This window comes from Mytilus trossulus, chromosome 1, assembly GCF_036588685.1.
Source record: "Mytilus trossulus isolate FHL-02 chromosome 1, PNRI_Mtr1.1.1.hap1, whole genome shotgun sequence".
Lineage (NCBI taxonomy): Eukaryota > Metazoa > Mollusca > Bivalvia > Mytilida > Mytilidae > Mytilus > Mytilus trossulus.
In genome coordinates, this window is record NC_086373.1 from 81,683,593 (window position 1) to 81,703,061 (window position 19,469).

Below are 19,469 nucleotides of genomic sequence, written 5' to 3' on the forward strand. Positions count from 1 at the left end.
AAGTTGATTCTGGACAAAGAAAGATAACTCCAAATAAAAAAAATTCTTACAATTAGATATTTCTTGCTTTCTATTCTGGACAAAGAAAGATAACTCTAATTAAAAACAAAATTGCTATTTCACAATATTTTGCAATAAGATATTTCTTGCCATTGCGCAATACTGTGCAATTGAAAAGACTTGCTATTGCACAAAAACTTAATATAATAATTTTAGATCCTGATTTGGACCAACTTGAAAACTGGGCCCATAATCAAAAATCTAAGTACATGTTTGGATTCAGCATATCAAAGAACCCCAAGATTTCAATTTTTGTTAAAATCAAACTAAGTTTAATTTTGGACCCTTTGGACTTTAATGTAGACCAATTTGAAAACAAGACCAAAACTGAGGAATCTACATACACAGTTAGATTTGGCATATCAAAGAACCCCATTTATTCAATTTTTGATGAAATCAAACAAAGTTTAATTTTGGACCCCGATTTGGACCAACTTGAAAACTGGGCTGATAATCAAGAATCTAAGTACATTTTTAGATTCAGCATATCAAAGACCCCAACCGATTAATTTTTTGTCAAAATCAAACGAAGTTTAATTTTGGACCCTTTGGACCTTAATGTAGACCAATTTGAAAACGGGACCAAAAGTTAAAAATCTACATTCACAGTTACTGTTAGATTCGGCATATCAAAGAACCCCAAGTATTCAATTTTGATGAAATCAAACAAAGTTTAATTTTGGACCTTTTGGGCCCCTTATTCCTAAACTGTTGGGACCAAAACTCCCAAAATCATTACCAACCTTCCTTTTATGGTCATAAACCTTGTGTTTAAATTTCATAGATTTCTATTTACTTATACTAAAGTTATGGTGCGAAAACCAAGAAAATGTTTATTTGGGTCCCTTTTTGGCCCCTAATTCCTAAACTGTTGGGACCTAAACTCCCAAAATCAATACCAACCTTCCTTTTGAGGTCATAAACATTGTGTTCAAATTTCATTATTTTCTATTTACTTAAACTAAAGTTATTGTGCGAAAACCAAGAATAATGCTTATTTGGGCCCTTTCTTGGCCCCTAATTCCTACACTGTTGAAACCAAAACTCCAAAAATCAATCCCAACCTTTCTTTTGTGGTCATAAACCTTGTGTCAAAATTTCATAGATTTCTATTAACTTAAACTAAAGTTATAGTGCGAAAACCAAGAAAATGCTTATTTGGGCCCTTTTTGGCCCCTAATTCCTAAAATGTTGGGACCAAAACTCCCAAAATCAATACCAACCTTCCTTTTGTGGTCATAAACCTTGTGTTAAAATTTTATAGATTTATATTCACTTTTACTAAAGTAAGAGTGCGAAAACTAAAAGTATTCGGACGACGACGACGACGACAACAACGACGACGACAACAACGACGACGACGACGCCAACGTGATAGCAATATACGACAAAATTTTTTTCAAAATTTGCGGTCGTATTAAAAGGGGGGTGAACATGTCATATATCCCCCCAAAATTTGGATCAAACTAGAATTTCAATGCCTTTGAGTGATACCCTTTTAGAAACTGTTTTCTTAAATCTTCTTTATATGATCAAATAAAAAATGGGTGTCTTTCGCCTCATTTTTTCGTAAAATCCAATCACAAAGTTTGTGCGATAAAAAGTTGGAAAAAAACATTACAATAATTGCCGGACCAATGTATGGTATGGACATGCAAATACGGACTGTCATACAGAAAACAGCCTGTATTACATACATTACATAACCTTGATGTTCATATAAACCCAATACAAAGGCTATTTTAATACTCAGCTATCCAAAAATGAATTTTATTGCACACTAGCTCTCATATTTAAAAAATCCGCAGGGGCCAAAATGCGAAACTACACACCTAACTGTGGAGTGCTACCTGAAATTGATACAGTAGTTTCAAAGGAGAAGATTTTTTAAAGTAAGTCAACATGATGAACAAATTGTGAAAAAAGTCTTTAAAGGGCAATAACTCCTTAAGGGGTCAATTGACAATTTTGGTCAAATTGACTTATTTGTAGATCTTACTTTGCTTAACATTTTTGCTTTTAACAGTTTATCTGTATCTATAATAATATTCAAGATAATAACCAAAAACTGCAATTTCTTTAAAATCATCAAATCAGGGGCATTATACCTGAAAAACCAGTTACCCAATTCGGCTGAAAATTTCAGGACAGGTAGACCTTGACCTAATAAATACTTTTGCTGGAGTTTTTGAGATATAAGCTAAAAAATAAATTTTACCCTGTGTTCTATTTTTAGCCATGACGGCCATGTTTTTTTGACGAAATAGAAAATAAAACACAAACTTTATTTTATACACCCTACTGATCATTCAGTTGAAGTTTGGTTGAATTTGGTTACATGTAAGTAGTTTTAGAGGAGAAGATTTTTTAAAGTTAGCAAATATGATGAACAAATTGTGAAAATTGTCATTAAGGGGCAATAACTCCTTAGGGGGTCATCTGACAATTTTGGTCATGTTCACTTATTTGTAAATCTTATTTTGCTGAACATTCTAGCTGTTTACAGTTTATCTCTATCTATAATAATATTCAAGATAATAACCAAAAACAGCAAAATTTCCTTAAAATTACCAATTCAGGGGCAGCAACCCAACAACGGATTGTCTGATTCATCTGAAAATTTCAGGGCAGATAGATCTTGACCTGATAAACAATTTAATTCTGAAAGATTAGCTCTAAATGCTTTGGTTTTTGAGTTATAAGCCAAAACTGTGTTTTACCCCTATGTTCTATTTTTAGCCATGGCTGCCATCTTGGTTGGTTGGCCGGTTCGCCAGACACATGCTTTAAATAAATACCCTAATGATGAGTGTGGCCAAGTTTGGTTAAATTTGGCCAAGTAGTTTCAGAGGAGAAGATTTTTGTAAAAGTTAACGACGACGGACGCCGGATCCGGCCTACTGTTTTGTCAGATTCCCGTATCCCGCTTACACTATATACATAAACAATTCTCATTTTTTTGTCTTTTCCCGGGTCCGGCAAGACCTCATTTCCCGTTTTCACGCCACAATAATTTGGCTTTCACGTGTCATGCTTACAAAAAATCGGCAATCCCGCGTCACGCTTAATAGACCCCAATGTGTAGGTGGCAAAAGGACTTTGAATGCGAATGTGTAGGGTGCAAACGTGAAGGGGTGGGAACTTGAAGAGGCGTGAACGAGAATGGGCACGAACGGACCTGAATTCCTCTTTTCTTTTAAAATAAAAAAATATGAGGTGGGATAGGAGGGGTCCTGATCCCGTATTCCCCGGCTTATGAACACAAAATCCTGAAATCCTGGACTTAAAAACAGGAAGACCTGAGGTCCCGAAAATCGAATAAAGAATTTCCAGATCCCGAATGGGTCAATCCCTTAAATCCGGAGCTTAAAAACACCTGGTCCTGGAGTCCCGATAAAGGTCCTATCCCCCCTCAAAATTATATATAACAGTCAATACAATTTGCACGTACCTAAACAATTTTTTGGGTGTAATTAGTCCCTGATTTTCCAAAAATATATTCACATTAACAGAATCCATAGATTGTTTTCTATATTTGATGACTGTATCACTTCCTGGCTTCTTTTGAGAAACACATTTTATTTGATCGGTGATGAGACGTTCGGCCTCCACGTCTTCACTAATTTCAAGCTCACACTCGGACTCCTCTTTCAGTCTATGGTGTTTCCTATTGAACATGGCATATTTAGTGTCTTTGTGGGTCCCATCTAAAGAAATATTAGATAAGAAATTGACTGCTGCAGTTTTTCTTCTTGATTTTCTTTTCAGATATTTCATATTGGCTGCTGCCATTCTCAGCTGTTGCTGTTTATGGGCAGTGCTCTTTTCAGACTCACCAGCGTTCTCTGAATTTTGTTTCTAAACGTTGGTTTAGTAAGTAAGTAAGTAAGTAAGTAATTTTTATTGGTTTAAAATCCAAAATTACAGGATTGATACCAAGACAATACAAATTTGTTATACACAAACATACAAACATATATATATATATCATACCAAATTTATAAACATTATATGAGGAGGTGGTACCACAAAGTTATTTAGTGCTTAATAGAGCATTTCTAGAAATGTACATGTCGCTTATAAATTTAACAATAATTCTAATTATATCAGTCTCAACACACGTATACAAAAATTTAAATCTTGCTTCATTAGTCATATTGAAAAAAGAGGGAACTATTTCACTACAGTAATTCTGGAAAACAGTTGGTCTCTAATTATATTTAATTTTGTACATTTTAAAGTGAAATGAAATTCATCTTCTACTTCTAAGAGACACAAAGGACAAATTCTTTCTTCTACAGGGGTTTTAGTGTGACGCCCTTGTTCAATTCTAAGAACACTATTACTAATACGAATTTTAGCAAAATGCCCTATTACTTTTCTGTCTATATTTAACAATAAATAGGTTTCCAATTTATAATTTTCTTTAAGCTGTCTATATGTTCTCAGCTTATTACCATGTACTGATTTATTATCACAAAATATATTTTCTTTCCAATAATTAAGATATCTATCATTAAGTTTGGTATGAATTGCATATAATAAGCGCTTTTTTGAAATAGTATCATGATTTTTCCAAACATGTGAAAAATTTAATGTAGCAAGTAACTGTTCAATCTTTTTAGCAAATCCATTGGTTAATTGCAGGTTGGAACAATATATGACATGTCACAGTAGTACACAATAAAAGACCGTTAGTACTTACAATAACAATGTCTGGACATAAGAATTTGATAACGATATAATCTAATACAATTTCTAATAAAGCCACTTTTAATAATATTTTGCCTTGGATATGTTTCGTATTTATAAATTTATAAATAATAAACAATAATTGCGTGTACTCGAATATGCTTCCAAGCAACCGTTGTAATTATTACCGCTTCACGAACGGCATTTATATTTTGTAGTTGCTGTAAAGTGTAAGGCTTGGACATTTGTCGATGTTATTTTCTCGCTATTGATTGTCTATCATAAAATAGTTTCGAGATCAATAGCCGCAGTGGCGGATCTAGAAATTTTCATAAGTGGGGGCCCACTGACTGACCTAAGACTGGGGGCCCGCTCCAGTCACGCTTCAGTGATTCCCTATATAAGCAACCAAATTATTTCCCAAAAAGGGGGGCCCAGGCCCCCTGCCCCCCCTAAATCCGCCTCTGATAGCTATGTACTGATAAATGTGATGTGGGACTTGTCAGTAAAAAATAGTCATGGAAAATTCTCGCCGTTTTGTTGTAGGTTAAGTTATCATAACCACAGGGAAAATTTTGTAAATCAATGTTTTTTTTTCCGTATATGGATATGGTTAGTAAACTGCACATTGCCAGAAAACAAAGAAATAGTGATGGCAACGTTAAATACGTTAATATAGTAATGCAAATAGACAGGAAATAATAACAAATAAATTAAAAACATTGATTTACAAAATTTTAATCTGCAAACCGAGTCCCTGTGATCATAACCTCACATATATCTTGTTGTAAACAAGATGTACGCCGGGGGTATTCAATGATATTTACAATACCGTTACGACCGACCGTGACCAGTAAAAAATGACCAGGCATATTTACAATACGACCGACACCAGTAAAAAAAGACAAACAGACAATTTTTAGTCAAATGTTTGGTTGATTTGTTTCACCCAACAAAATTAAGAGAAGTGAGGGGTTCCAAATCAAACAAAATCTAAGAATGAGTCTGAAATGAGAACGACCGTCATTAATGACGGTCGACAAATTGAGACATAAAGGCCACACCCAGCAGACAGGTTGCAGTCTGGTCTTGAAAAAAGTATTTGATATGTCAGTTCGGCGAAACAGAAATTCCGTTCGGACATGCAAACCCCTGCCCCCAAAAATATATTCCCGTTTTTATTCATCATGTTTATTTAATGCTAAAAAATTCTGTCAGAAATTTTCGTTTATAGTAGCAAAAACAGTGGACAAGATTATTGTTTTCAATGCAGATACACCCAGAATTTTTGTTTAAGGCAAAAAACAGAGTCATTTTTTTTTCTCTCTTAAATATCTCAGACTGTCTCTTCAAATCAATGATGGTTCGTTCCTTAGACTTTACATAATATATATCTAGAGCTTATGCTGACTGGGATCATTATTCCGCTATTATATTTTAAAAAGGCTGAGATGTTTAGGGTTAAACATGTTTTCGTAGATAAGTAATATTGCTGTGGAACTTTTTTTCATGAGAGTATAATAGTCTATATATAGAGTATTACTTTCTGTTTGGTGGAATGGTTCTTGCTCAATCCTTTGTCGCTTTGAATGTGTTATGATTGTCATCCCCAGCCTAAGCAATGTGTTACTGTAATTTGAATTTCAAAATGACTGAGAGACGGTTTTTACACAAGAAAGGACAAAGTTCACGAAGTCTAGTCTAGCTGCTATATCATTTTACAACAACAACAAAAAAAAGCCCGAGCAAAGGGGGTGTACGCATTAATGGCATTAATGGCTTAGGCTCCTGACAATGGGCATGGCCATGGTAAATTAGTCAATTCTAATTGGTCTTAAAAGATGTTCGGAACACCTTGTGATCTATCTAGGGGTGCTGGGATAGGATTCGACAACGATTTATTCAAATATTTGAGTTATCTGACAGATATGTTTTTCTAGAGCTTTCTGATATACATGTTTTCTAGAGTTTTCTGATAGACATCGAATATATCTGAAGGAACATATCAGTCTTGGGTTCACTTTTCAGTGATAAAAATCATCAATTTCCCCAGACAAAAATCTGCCAGCATCTGTTTAGGTCCATCCATCTAGTTTCACTTAAATGATCATCATGTCTTCTTGTAACAGTACTAACTATAATGTAAGATCGTATCAGAAGAACGAATACTAAATAGAATTTGAAATACTCAAGAAATTTTCCGAAGTATTTAAAACACAAAATAATTCTGACTTTTAAGTTCTAAGCTTGTTCCCATTTAGTTTATTTCCCCTGAAATCATATTAATTAAGCTTAGTATGTCATACTATTAACCATGCATAATTTGATTGCACTGATCTTTTACATAAATAGTTTTTTTAACTTTGTTTTTAAATTAATTGCATAATTTTTATTCGTGCTGAAATATTTAAATAAAGTTTAAAAACTTGTAGAGTGGGGCGCCCATATTCGCCGGGGACATGATTTCACCGTTTTATGATTTTGAGGTGTAAAAACTTCAAGGATGGCTGAAATGGAAGACATATACCGGTAAATGATATTATGTAACACATATGATTATTTTTTTAAAACTGAGACAAAATTGCGGCACCTACCGAAAAGGACCGAAAAACGGACAACTATTTTCGGCCAATTTCCTGAAGAAAAATCACGACATCAAAGAAGTAAATCTTTGACTAAATGCCCTGAATTTCAGTTCTTAACACCTTTGAAATGTCTGCTATTTATCTATAATGAAATTGATTTGATCAATGTTGTTTAAAGCTGCGGTTATTTGGTTTTAAATAGATGTGTAAAACGGCGAATCCCCCATTGACAAAAAATCAGGAAATTTCAAACACCCTTTAATCTAACTTTTCAGATGATTATATTCAAACAAACACGTTTTCAAGCTTAAGAATATTTTACATTTGAAGTTATCTTCATATAAAAATATCAGTATACTTCAAAAACATTTAGACCTAAATTTACAAATTGAAAAAGTTCAGAGAAGAGCAGCACGCTTCTCATGCAACCGCTTCCATAACACCAGCTCAGTTACTGAAATTGGTACCCACTCGAAATTAGGCGTTTACGATACAGACTTGTTTTCTTTTACAAAATTATTCATGAAATTGTTGCAGTTCCTACACAGAATCTTTTGATCCCACTTGACAATAGAACCAGACATAGCAATCCACACTCATTTAGGCAAATACAAACATCTAAAGACAGTTATAAATATTCATTTTATCCACGAACAGTTATAAATTGGAATCATCTGCCACAACAAATAGTATCATGCAGTACGGTAGAGGGATTCAAGAGTATGATCTCAGAATCTGCTCTAATCCCCATATTCTATCCCTAACTATTCTGTTATCAAATGTATATAGTTTTATCACAATTTATTTTTTCAAATGTACATACGTTATGTTGATTTTTTGATTTTGTTATTTTTGATTTTTTGTTGCTAAATTAGTGTAAATTATAAATTTTATAGTCGACGCCCGGCGAATAATCTTCAATAATTGAAGGATCGCTAGAAACCTTAAGAAGAAGAAGAAGACCTGAACATAAACTGTAGAAAACATGAAAAGATGTGGCGAAAATGAGCACCCCACTCTATACCAAACAACTCCTTTTCTGCTCATCATAGAGACTTTTAGAGGTTGAAATCCTCAGTCTTTTTTTTAATAAATCATCAGACTTTTTTTAAACATATTTAGTAGGCTCATCTAAACATGTTAAAAAAAAAACCTACAAAAATAGAGGAAACATCTTCCCGGTTCACTCATTACTGCAATATGCACGATAAGGAAGCCCATAGATCTACATTGGAACCAGTGAGACTAATTATGAGATAAATGCAGTACTTAATCCAAAATGGGAACAGGTTGCGTGTACATTCCATCTATCAAACCCAATGTTTTTTTCCCATTGATTTAACATTTAAACTATTCTAGAACAATTGATCAAAATTCAAAATTAATATAGATTACATATGCTTTCTATGAAAAAATTAGTGTAACATAATCAATGACCTATAGTTTTGAAATATTCTGGTTTGAGCTAACCAAGCCTTCCCTAACAGTTTTGGGGTTTTAGTGTCACGTATACGCTGAGTCCAGAGAATAACAAATGCCCGAGATTCACCGAGATTTTACGAGGATTTACACTTCCTACTACCATTTCGTGTCTGAAGAACATAAACATTTCAAAATGAAGTAGATTTAGACTGTATTGAGCAAAATGAACGCAGAGAACCTAGAACCTTCCACTAGCACGTCCAATCGTGTGGCACGTGTGACCATGATGGAAGGTGTAGGTGCCAGGGTTGTAAGGGGTCCTGACTGGAAATGGGGAAAGCAAGACGGAGGAGAGGGGCATGTCGGAACTGTCAGAAACTTTGAATCACCGGAGGAAGTGGTAGTTGTATGGGACAATGGAACTGCAGCTAACTATAGATGTGCAGGGGCCTATGATTTGCGAATATTAGACAGTGCACCAACAGGTAATTTATTTTGTATGCAGGTTGATTCAAGCTACTTAAATTACCAATACACCTTATGGCTGTTTGGAAATCTGTCCCTATAATGGGGGTCTCATAGGGGGTTCCGATACCGGCTCCCTCTTACTGTTTTGTCAGATTCCTGTATCCTGCTTACACTATATACGTAAGCAATTCTCATTTTTTTGGTCATTTATGGGGTCCTGCAAGACCTCATTTCCCGTTTTCACGTGACACACTTACAAAAAATGGGTAATCCCCATCATGCTTAGACCCAAATGAGACCCACTATAATTTGTCCCGAGAATTTTTGCCGCTTGAACTATGAGGGGGATAGGAACTTTACCGGGACTCCTGGATGTGTTTTTAAGCTCGGCATTTCGGGATTAGTCCTCTCTGGATCCGGGAATTCTTGTTTTTGAATATCGGGATTTCATGTTTTTAAGCCTGTGAATTCGGGATCAGGACCCCTCCTACCCTCCCTCAACTATTGATTTAGATCTTGGCCTGAAATTCTATGCAGGCTGAACACTTGGTGTCATACAACAATCACTTTTCCATTGTGGTGTCAAATGTTTTCTATTGTGATTTCAAAATTTTAGGGCAACCTTTAACATGTTTTAGATGACGAGTAATGATGAAAAAATAACCACAAGGTATCATGTGTAGTGTTGCATTGGTTGACCTGTGGTCTATCGACATAACAGATCAAATTGACTGTGAAGTTTGTAAAATTATTATTTGAATCACCATACACTGTACATGTACATGCTTTTCTTTCACCTTGTGCTATCAGTTTTAGGAAACAACATACTGCATTGTGTGAATTTGTTAATGTCACATCTGTCATAAATTATGTTTTGTGTATGTCATACATTCTATGTATTTGTCATAATGATAACGGTGTTGTATTGCTTTTTGCTTTTTTTCGAATTCTTAAATATAAAAAAAGAAGATATGGTATGATTGCCAATGTAACAACTGTCCACAAGAGACCAAAATGACACAGACATTAACAACTATTGGTAACCGTATGGCCTTCAACAGGGAGCACAGCCCATACCACATAGTCAGCTATGAAAGGCCCAATATGTCAATATGACAATATAAAAAAATTCAAACAAGAAAACTATCTGCCTTATTTGTATAAAAAAATGAACGAAAACAAATATGTAACACATAAACAAACAACAACCACTGAATTACAGGCTCCTAACTTGGGACAGAAACATACATGAAAAATGTGGCAGGGTCAAACATGTTAGAAGGATATCAACCCATATATACATGTAGTTGTTTCAAGTGCCAATAAGAAAACTCTCCATCCAAGTCACAATGTGTAAAGAGTGTGGCCTTCTGAGTTCAACACGAAGCCTTGTGTCACACCAAACTGCAAGCTATAAAGGATCCCAATATGTCCAGTGTAAAACAATTCAAACAGGAAAACCAAGAAAAATATTTGAGAAACACTTATGAACCACATGAACAAACATCAACCACTGAACAACAGGTTCCCAAGGGGTGATACTCTCAGGCTACCTCTGTCATTTGAAAATACATTGTTCTTGTTCTGTGATTCTTACATATACATGTACGTTGTATATATGCTAAGTCTTGTGAAGAAAGGGTGATATACTTTGTGACTGCAAAATTGAAAAAACAATCAATAATCAGATCCTTAAACGGACAAAACAATAATAATTTATAACTTAATTTTTTTTTACAGGAATGAAGCATGATGGATCAATGTGTGATTCCTGTAGACAACAACCAATATTTGGTATCAGGTGGAAGTGTGCAGAATGTCCTAACTTTGACCTTTGTTCAGTATGTTACCATGGTGATAAGCACAATTTGAGGCACAGATTTTATAGAATAACAACACCAGGGGGTGACAGGTAAGAAGGTTTCCAGAGATCATGTACTTTTGAAAATAATTCACCTGGTATAAAAGTATGATGACACTGACAAATACCTTGGTGCATAATTTTAGAGAAAAATAAATACATAAGTATCCATCACAAGTCACATGTTTCATTGCTTGAATTTCCAGTTTAGTAATTTGAAAAGTTTGATCAATGGTCACATCATTAAAATTGTTGAATGCTGAAAAATTGAAGATACACTTAACTGCAATATACAACAAACATATATTTTAATTTCTAAATGAAGATATAGAAGTAGTGTGAATGTATGATATTAAATCTGTTGTTTTTCCGTCAGTTTGTCTGAGTGCATCTCATTTAAAATCTGTTTTTATACTTAAACAGATATTTCTTTAAATTTTATGCAGTGTTTATTTTTCAGGATGAATAATGATTTGATATTGTAAATAATATTAAAGTTCTTTTAAACATTATTTGATTATAGATGTGCTATAGAACCCAGGAGAAAAAGTAAAAAGATAACAGCTAGAGGTATATTCCCTGGAGCTCGTGTTGTAAGAGGAGTTGATTGGCAGTGGGAGGATCAAGATGGGGGAAATGGTCGAAGAGGAAAAGTTACAGAAATACAGGTCTCAGATTATAAAAATAAAATGCCTTTATGTTATGAAACGAGTTCACATATGTATCAAGGTTTATGGTTACTCTAACACTTGCACATATGAATATAATAAAACTTAACATACATTGTACACCATTTAAGAGAAATTCATTTGATCAATAGATATAAGAAGATGTGGTGTGAGTGCCAATGAGACAATGTCTATTATATTGTTTTCAAACTAATGTAGTAATAATTTCACCAAGTTTGATTCCAACATGTCTTCTCTGTTCATGGTGTCAGGACTCTGAATTACAAATCTATCTGTGTACTTAGTCATTTGGCAGGGAGATCCTGAAAAATTTGTAAAATGAATTGTTAACATATGACACACAGCTGTATTGTCAGCTTATTTATATTTTACATTTTCTGTGAAATTATACATTTTTCCATGATGATTGAAAGAGTAATAAGCTTAAGATGGCCCTTTTTGTATTGAATTCAAATTGATCCAATACATATCAACTTGTTCCTTATTTTTAATTTTGATTATATTTTATACATTAAAGGGGCACTAGCTACGATATATATAAAAAAATAAAGTATGATATTTTTTAGATCAATCATTAATCAAATTGGAATAATGAAATAATAATTTGCTTTTAGCAATCAATTTTCTTTAATTTTGTTGAAATAAGCGATTAAACATAATTTTTGACTGATTCGCTTGCAAGTGAAAACGTCATCATCATTCTAACCGGTATTCATGTGAACTTCAAGTTAACCCCTAGCTAGAGATTGACAACGCATGCATTGTACGTGTACTGGTTATTTAAATAAAAAGAATGTCAACAATGAAAGTGAAACTACGGTAAATCATTTGATTACTAATTCGATGCACATAAAATCATTCTTATATGGTTAAAACAATTAGAAACATCTATTTTTAATCTATAAAATAAAATCAAACAGACCTATAAAAATGCAATTGCACGTGTTGTTTTAATCTATTCGTATCTTTATTTTTGTTTACATCGCTTATATGGTCATCTGAGGTCAAATCGATAGTTAATTAGATGGCGTCTGGACTAAAATACACACGAAACGAACCTATATATTATCTACCCCATGCTCTGTAAACTGTTTATTTTAGACTTTTGATAGTTTGGATAAATGTTTTACATTGTTATAAACCAAATATGAGAATTTGAGTCAAATCGGTTACAATGAATTTGACAGCTAGTGCCCCTTTAAAGAACTTTTGTATACTTTATGTCCTGAAAATGAAAAATATTTTCAGTACTTCCTTAAAAAAATTGGTTGTCGGGTCATGGTTGAAAAAGAAAAGTGTTATATTCTCTGTACAAAAGTCATTCTCTTTGTGAAACTTGTTTATTTTTCAATTTATGTGTAATAGATAGGTCCTTTAGACAGTGTATATTGTTAACTAAACAAAAATGAATGCTTTTATTTTTAGAAAACCTTTGGCATTTTGCAAAACTAAAAACGTACTGTTTTAATTTTTCATAGCATTATTTGGATTCACCATTTCCTAAAATCTTACATTTTAATTCATTTTTCAATTATCACAATAAGAAATGCAGGCAAAAAATTCAGGATTTACAGAACTTGATTATAATAGAGTCTTGCTTTTAACTTCTAGTGACTATCAAAGCAAATTTACTAATGAAGAACAGTTATAAACATAACTGAAGTAAAATTGAGTATTTGAATAAAACATGTTTGAAATAATTACAGGATTGGAGTGCTGCAAGTCCTAGAAGTGCTGCATATGTATTATGGGACAACGCTGCTAAAAATTTATACAGAGGAGGTTTCGAGGGAATGGTAAGGTTGTTTAATGTGCTTGAACTAAAAACAAAATGTTTTATAAAACACTAATCAATTATCATGTCTAGGCAGTGCAATATGAAGGAAGATGTAGTGAATGAACTGAGATCAGATTTGAAAGAGTTCTAGACGAACAGAAAGATGCTAAAGATTTAAAATTTATGCAAACAAAACTTGATTTTGAAATAAAATTAAAGTACACATATTTAAATAGAAATTTTTATGATGAGTTATTAAAAATTTGAGTTAAATGTGAAAAGATTTTTTGTTAGTTTTGCATTAATAATAATTTGCCTTAAAATCATTTTATTATATTGTTATTCAGTTTAAAATTTCAAAGTGGAATCAGATCTTCTTTTAAAAGGGACATGAAGATTTTATTAAAAACAGGTTATTAATAAAGATACAGAAAAAATATATTACTCCATACTATTTAACTATTTAATAAGTCATGTAAGTTATGCTTTAGCAACGAAATCCTAATTAAATCATAAGTAAAAATAGGAAATTGCACTCCTCCTCCTCCTCCATGTCTTGACATGTAACATCTGTCTCATACTAAATTGTATTTGTATGTATGTAGGCTGATTTAAAGGTTGTAAACGATGCTAAAGGAGGATCTTTCTACAGAGACCATTTACCACTCTTAGGTAAGTCAAATTGAAAAAAGTTAATATAGATGAAATATATAGACCTTTCATTCTATGAGGAATCACATATGAAGCATTGGTACAATCAGTCTTTGCATTTGAGAATATTGATCAAACTTAGAATAAATTTTCTAGACCTGCACAATACAATTAACGTTTGTTTTTAACTTGTACCATTAAACAGGCAATTAACGTTTGTTTTTAACTTGTACCATTAAACAGGCAATTAACGTTTGTTTTTAACTTGTACTATTAAACATTTTAAAGACTACTTTAAATTAATTGAAAATCCAATTCTACAAAGACATTGTGTATGAGATTTTTATATTCAAAGATATAAAAGATTTTTAATCTTATGAATGTTTCATAGGAGTTACATCCATCTTATATTCTGGTACTTTTAATTAGAATAAATTTTAAAGGGAAGTAACTACTCATTGCCTGCATACTAAATTGAGAAGCAAACAAAGGTTATCTCCCTTACTATATTGAATAACCTGAACTGTTTTAAGATAAAACTATTTGCAGTGCACTTTATAAAGGGCATCTTTGGTATAGAATCTAAATACTACACTGAATTTAAAAGAAAATTTGTTGATAGGCTCCTTAGTTAAGTTAGTTTTGAAATATGTTAGGTCTTAATGGCCTCTAAGGTTATGAGTCATTAAAAACAGTGCATAAAACTATTGTTTGAGACTGATATCACAGATGTACTTTTTGGACACATTCAGAATCATGTTTTAGGTGTAAACCAGGCTAAAAATATTGACACTTCTGTCTGTAAGGGAAGTAAAAGGGGAAACATTGGAAATCAGGTCAAAACCATTATTTGCAAAAAATCCTTGTAAATAGTTATTTCAGAAAAATGGAGAAATGAAAATTATAATTTATGTCTGCTCATAGTTGAAAACCAGCCCTTTGATTTATCTTTTAGTATAATAATGCCTTATAAATATCAATTGCAATATGTAAAAAAAAATGTATGCATGACCAATGAAAGATAAGGTTATGGAGAAACCCATCTGTACTGCTTGTCTTATTGTATGAGCTGTATACGTTATTTTGTTATATTTTTAGGAGAACAAGGTCCTGGTTCGAGATCTGGTCCTGGTGGACTGGCTATAGGTGATCAAGTAAACGTGGATTTAGAACTAGAGATTGTACAATCCTTACAACATGGACATGGAGGCTGGACTGATGGAATGTTTGAGGTACAAGAGAATTGTATAAATTGTCATACTGAACAATTTTTGTGTAACGATGTAAGCTTGACATATTGTACACATGTCTATTGTTCTAGGCTTTATTTCTCTTCAGATTTTATGGGTTAATTTTGTCTTTCAGTTGCTGTTTCTTTTGACATACATGGCCAAAAGGGTCCTGTGTCCTCAATTGGTGTTCATCATATTTCATTATCCGTCTTCAACAGTTGTTAACTTTTACAAAAATCTAATTTTCTGCAAGTATTTGGCTAAATTGAACTTAACAAAGTAATTTTTAATGAATTTATTGCTTATTATGAGTAATAGGATAACACTATTGTGTATATGAGTTCCTTCCAAGGTCTACATGTCCATCAGACAGGGTTCACCTGACCTCTACCTCATTTCATGGATCAGTGAGCAATGTTAAGTTCATTTAATTTTGGTCTGTTTTTCAAATACTACAAGCATTTGGTGTTTTGAATGATTGTTTGGTAAACATGTTTGTCTGGTAGAATTCATTTGACCATGACCTCATTTTACTGAATCATTCGTTCATGTTAACTTTGCTGGTTAAAACTGTTCCATAAATACTTCTAGCAGTACGTCAAATGCATTTGGTGTATGAAATTATTGTAAGGTGTACATGTCTTCCTGATAAGTATCGTTTGACTCTCACCTCATTATCGTTGTTCATTTGTTATTGTTAATATTAAGTTTTGGTCTGTTATTTGTTACTGGAAAGTACTTTTATTCGTGGGGTACTAATTTTTCGTGGTTTTCCTGGATGACTTTATCCCCAAATTTAAGTGTCCGACAAAATAAAACAACCTTTGTCCAGATCAAGACATAGAAAGATCCCCAAGTAGGTTTGACCTCTGATATGATCTAGAAAGTATATTGAATATCGTCGAACTTAGAATACTACAATACATGTAGTAGTCATAGGGCAAATGCACTTTAAATTACAACTTTTGATCTTTTAATTTTCATAAAAAAATATTTTTGATCAATGAAAGTCGGATTCCTGGCATTGATATTTTATGATAAAGAGTTCATTTCATGTCCTCTTAATATCAATTTTCGTATGTATTTGAAATAGTAACTTCATGCTGGGCTTCCTTTTGATAATAATTATTTTACAATTCAAGATATGTTTAGAGTGGGGTGCTCATTTTCGCCGGGGACACAATTTCGCCGTTTTAGGATTTTGAGGTGTAAAAACTTCAAAGGATGGCTGAAATGGAAGAAATGTACCAATAAATTATATTTTTATAACAAATATGATATTTTTTTAAACTGATACAAAATTGCAGCTCCTACCGAAAATGAAAAACGGACAACGATTTTCGGACAATTTCCTGAATAAAAAACACGATTTCAAAGAAGTATTTCTAAGTAAATATTTGACTGAATGCCCTAATTTTGAATTCTTTACACCTTTGAAATGTCTTCTATTCATCTATAATGCAATTGATTTGAAAAAAATTGTTAAAAGCTGCGGTTATTTGGTTTTAAATAGATGTGTAAAAACAGCGAATATGTGTCCCCCATTGACAAAACATCTGGAAATTTCATACACCCTTTAAACTTACTCCTCAGATGATTTTTGTCGAGCCTTCGACTTTTGTCGAAAAAGAGAGACTAAGCGATCCTACATTCCGTCGTCGTCGTCGGCGGCGTCCACAAATATTCACTCTGTGGTTAAAGTTTTTGAAATTTTAATAACTTTCTTAAACTATACTGGATTACTTCCAAACGTGGACAGAAGCTTGTTTATGATCATAAGATAGTATCCAAATGTTAATTTTGTAAAAATAAAATTCCATTTATTCCGTATTTTACTTATAAATGGACTTAGTTTTTCTGCGGGGAAACATTACATTCACTCTGTGGTTCAAGTTTTTTAAATTTTAATAACTTTCTTAAACTATCCTGGGTTTGTACCAAACTTAGACAGAACCTAGTTTATGGTCAAAAGATAATATGCATAAGGAAATTTTGTAAAAAAATAAATCCATTTTTTCCGTATTTTACTTTTAAAAAAAGTAAAATGGACTTAGATTTTCTGGAAATAACATGTTCACTCTGTGGTTAAATTTAAAAAAAAATAAATACTTTCTTTTGTTACTTTTAATTTGAACCAAACTTAGACAGAAGCTTGTTTAAGATCATAAGCCAGTATTTAGAAGGAAATTTTGATAATATTTTGTACCTGTGTATCTGTATTTTACTTATAAATGGACAAAGTTTTCTTCCAGTTAACATTACATACAGTCTGCAGTTAAAGTTTTTAAACATTTATTAGATTCATAAACTATCCTGGATTTTTACTAAACTTGGACAGAAGCTTCTTAAAATCAAAAGATGGTATCAAGAGGAATATTTTTATTGATTTTTTTCCTCATTTTGTTGAGCCTGTGAATTTCAGCAAAAGTAGGCGAGACAATGGGTTCCGTGGAACCCTTACAAATTTTTTTCAAACAAACACGTTTTCAAGCTGAAGAATATTTTGCATTTGAAGTTATCTTCATAAAGAAATATCAGTATACTTCAAAAACATTTAGACCTGCCCATAAACTGTAGAAAACATGGAAAGATGTGGCGAAAATGAGCACCCCACTCTAAAGTATTTGTTTTATGTAAATATTTTCTTTAGGTGACATGTTTATAGCCTAATTAACACCTTTGATTGTCTTTTATCTGTTGATCACTCTATCTCAGTTAATAAGTGTGATTATTACGTATGGGTCAATGTTTACTTTGCAATTTCCTTCAATCCAGTCCATTGTAACTTCCATTTTGAATGGCTTTAATTTTTAATTTTTTTCATTTTTTATTAAGAAAACTTAATCCTCTTTATAAACCCATCAACATGTAAATATTGCTCAAACCACGAAAATTTATTCCCACGAATTAAAGTACTTTCACAGTATTAAAAGAAATAGGCTGACTTTACATCTCTGTCAGGCTTAGTTTATTTGACCTTTACCTCATTGTCATTGATCAAATTAATTTTAAGTTGATGTGATACTTGTAGTTAAACTATTAACTAAAATCTATCATGGTAAGTAGAGCAGGCAAGACTTTTCAGCTGTCGTACTAAGAGATAATTGTATTGTATTTTAAGCTTGGCCTTTGTAAAAAGTAGATTTTACTGTCGCAAACTGACTTTACCTAGCTACACATTTTAACAGATATTTGTGACAGTAAAATCTAATGCAGCATTTTAAAATAAATACCTTTTTTTTAAGCTCAAAATGTGACCGTCATGTTTATTTTGGGATAAATTATATACCAAATAAATCTAAATTCAAAATGATGGCTTTCTTAAATACTGACTAGTAGGACGTGAAATTTACCCCTTCAAAATATTTGTTAATGTTCAATGAAAATAATCTTTGCAAACGAATTGCATTAGAATCTTTATTTCCCCATTTTTTTAATACTTAGAAAATATATAGAGTAGTAGAAAAATTGAACAGCAAAAAACGAAAAACAAGTTTTATGAATTAGTTATCACAACAAAAATTGTAAAGTAGCACCTAACAGGTGTTTTTGCCCTATATGACGTAATTTATTTATCTTGGGGAGTTTGGGACAAAAAAAAATCAGGATGAAAAAAATGCTGGAAACAGCAAAACAAGTTCTATCAATAAGTCAAATAGCCAAAATTGTCAGACGACTCCTCATATTAAATAGTAATTACTTTAAAATGCAGATTGATCAAAAAAATTATATATATTAATAAATAAAGATTGGTGAAATTGTCAATTGACATCTTGCAGGTTTTACAGTAAATAATTATTGTCCCTTGGACCAATCAAGCACCTTTCAGACTAATATTTTGATAAAAATATTTTTATTTTATTGATGTTTGTTTTCTAGTGTCTTGGAACAACAGGAACAGTTGTTGGTATAGATGAAGATCATGACATTGTAGTGTCTTATCCAAGTGGTAATAGGTAGGTTTTGTGTTCTGATGGACTATTTATATTTGAATGCCATACTTGAGTGGAAATAAACAGAAATTCTTTATCA

The 19,469-nt window shown here is 32.5% G+C and overlaps 2 protein-coding genes across 4 annotated transcripts in view; one reads left to right on the forward strand and one right to left on the reverse strand.

The window, feature by feature from the left end:
- Positions 1-3,886, reverse strand: part of LOC134687002 (CDK5 and ABL1 enzyme substrate 1-like) — a 34,141-nt gene extending 30,255 nt beyond the window's left edge. For both annotated transcript variants that reach the window (XM_063546921.1, XM_063546914.1), the window contains exon 1: positions 3,512-3,886. In XM_063546921.1, the coding sequence (XP_063402991.1) occupies positions 3,512-3,852 (341 nt within the window). In that variant the 5' untranslated portion in view covers positions 3,853-3,886. The remainder of the gene's footprint in view (positions 1-3,511) is intronic.
- A 4,921-nt stretch (positions 3,887-8,807) lies between these two features.
- LOC134687016 (E3 ubiquitin-protein ligase MIB1-like) overlaps positions 8,808-19,469 on the forward strand; it is a 69,213-nt gene continuing 58,551 nt past the window's right edge. Inside the window, exons 1-7 of one of the 2 annotated variants that reach the window (XM_063546944.1) lie at positions 8,808-9,244; positions 10,968-11,139; positions 11,612-11,756; positions 13,484-13,573; positions 14,160-14,226; positions 15,304-15,437; positions 19,317-19,393. In XM_063546944.1, the coding sequence (XP_063403014.1) occupies positions 8,983-9,244; positions 10,968-11,139; positions 11,612-11,756; positions 13,484-13,573; positions 14,160-14,226; positions 15,304-15,437; positions 19,317-19,393 (947 nt within the window). In that variant the 5' untranslated portion in view covers positions 8,808-8,982. The remainder of the gene's footprint in view (positions 9,245-10,967; positions 11,140-11,611; positions 11,757-13,483; positions 13,574-14,159; positions 14,227-15,303; positions 15,438-19,316; positions 19,394-19,469) is intronic. The other variant, XM_063546935.1, reaches the window with a different exon arrangement.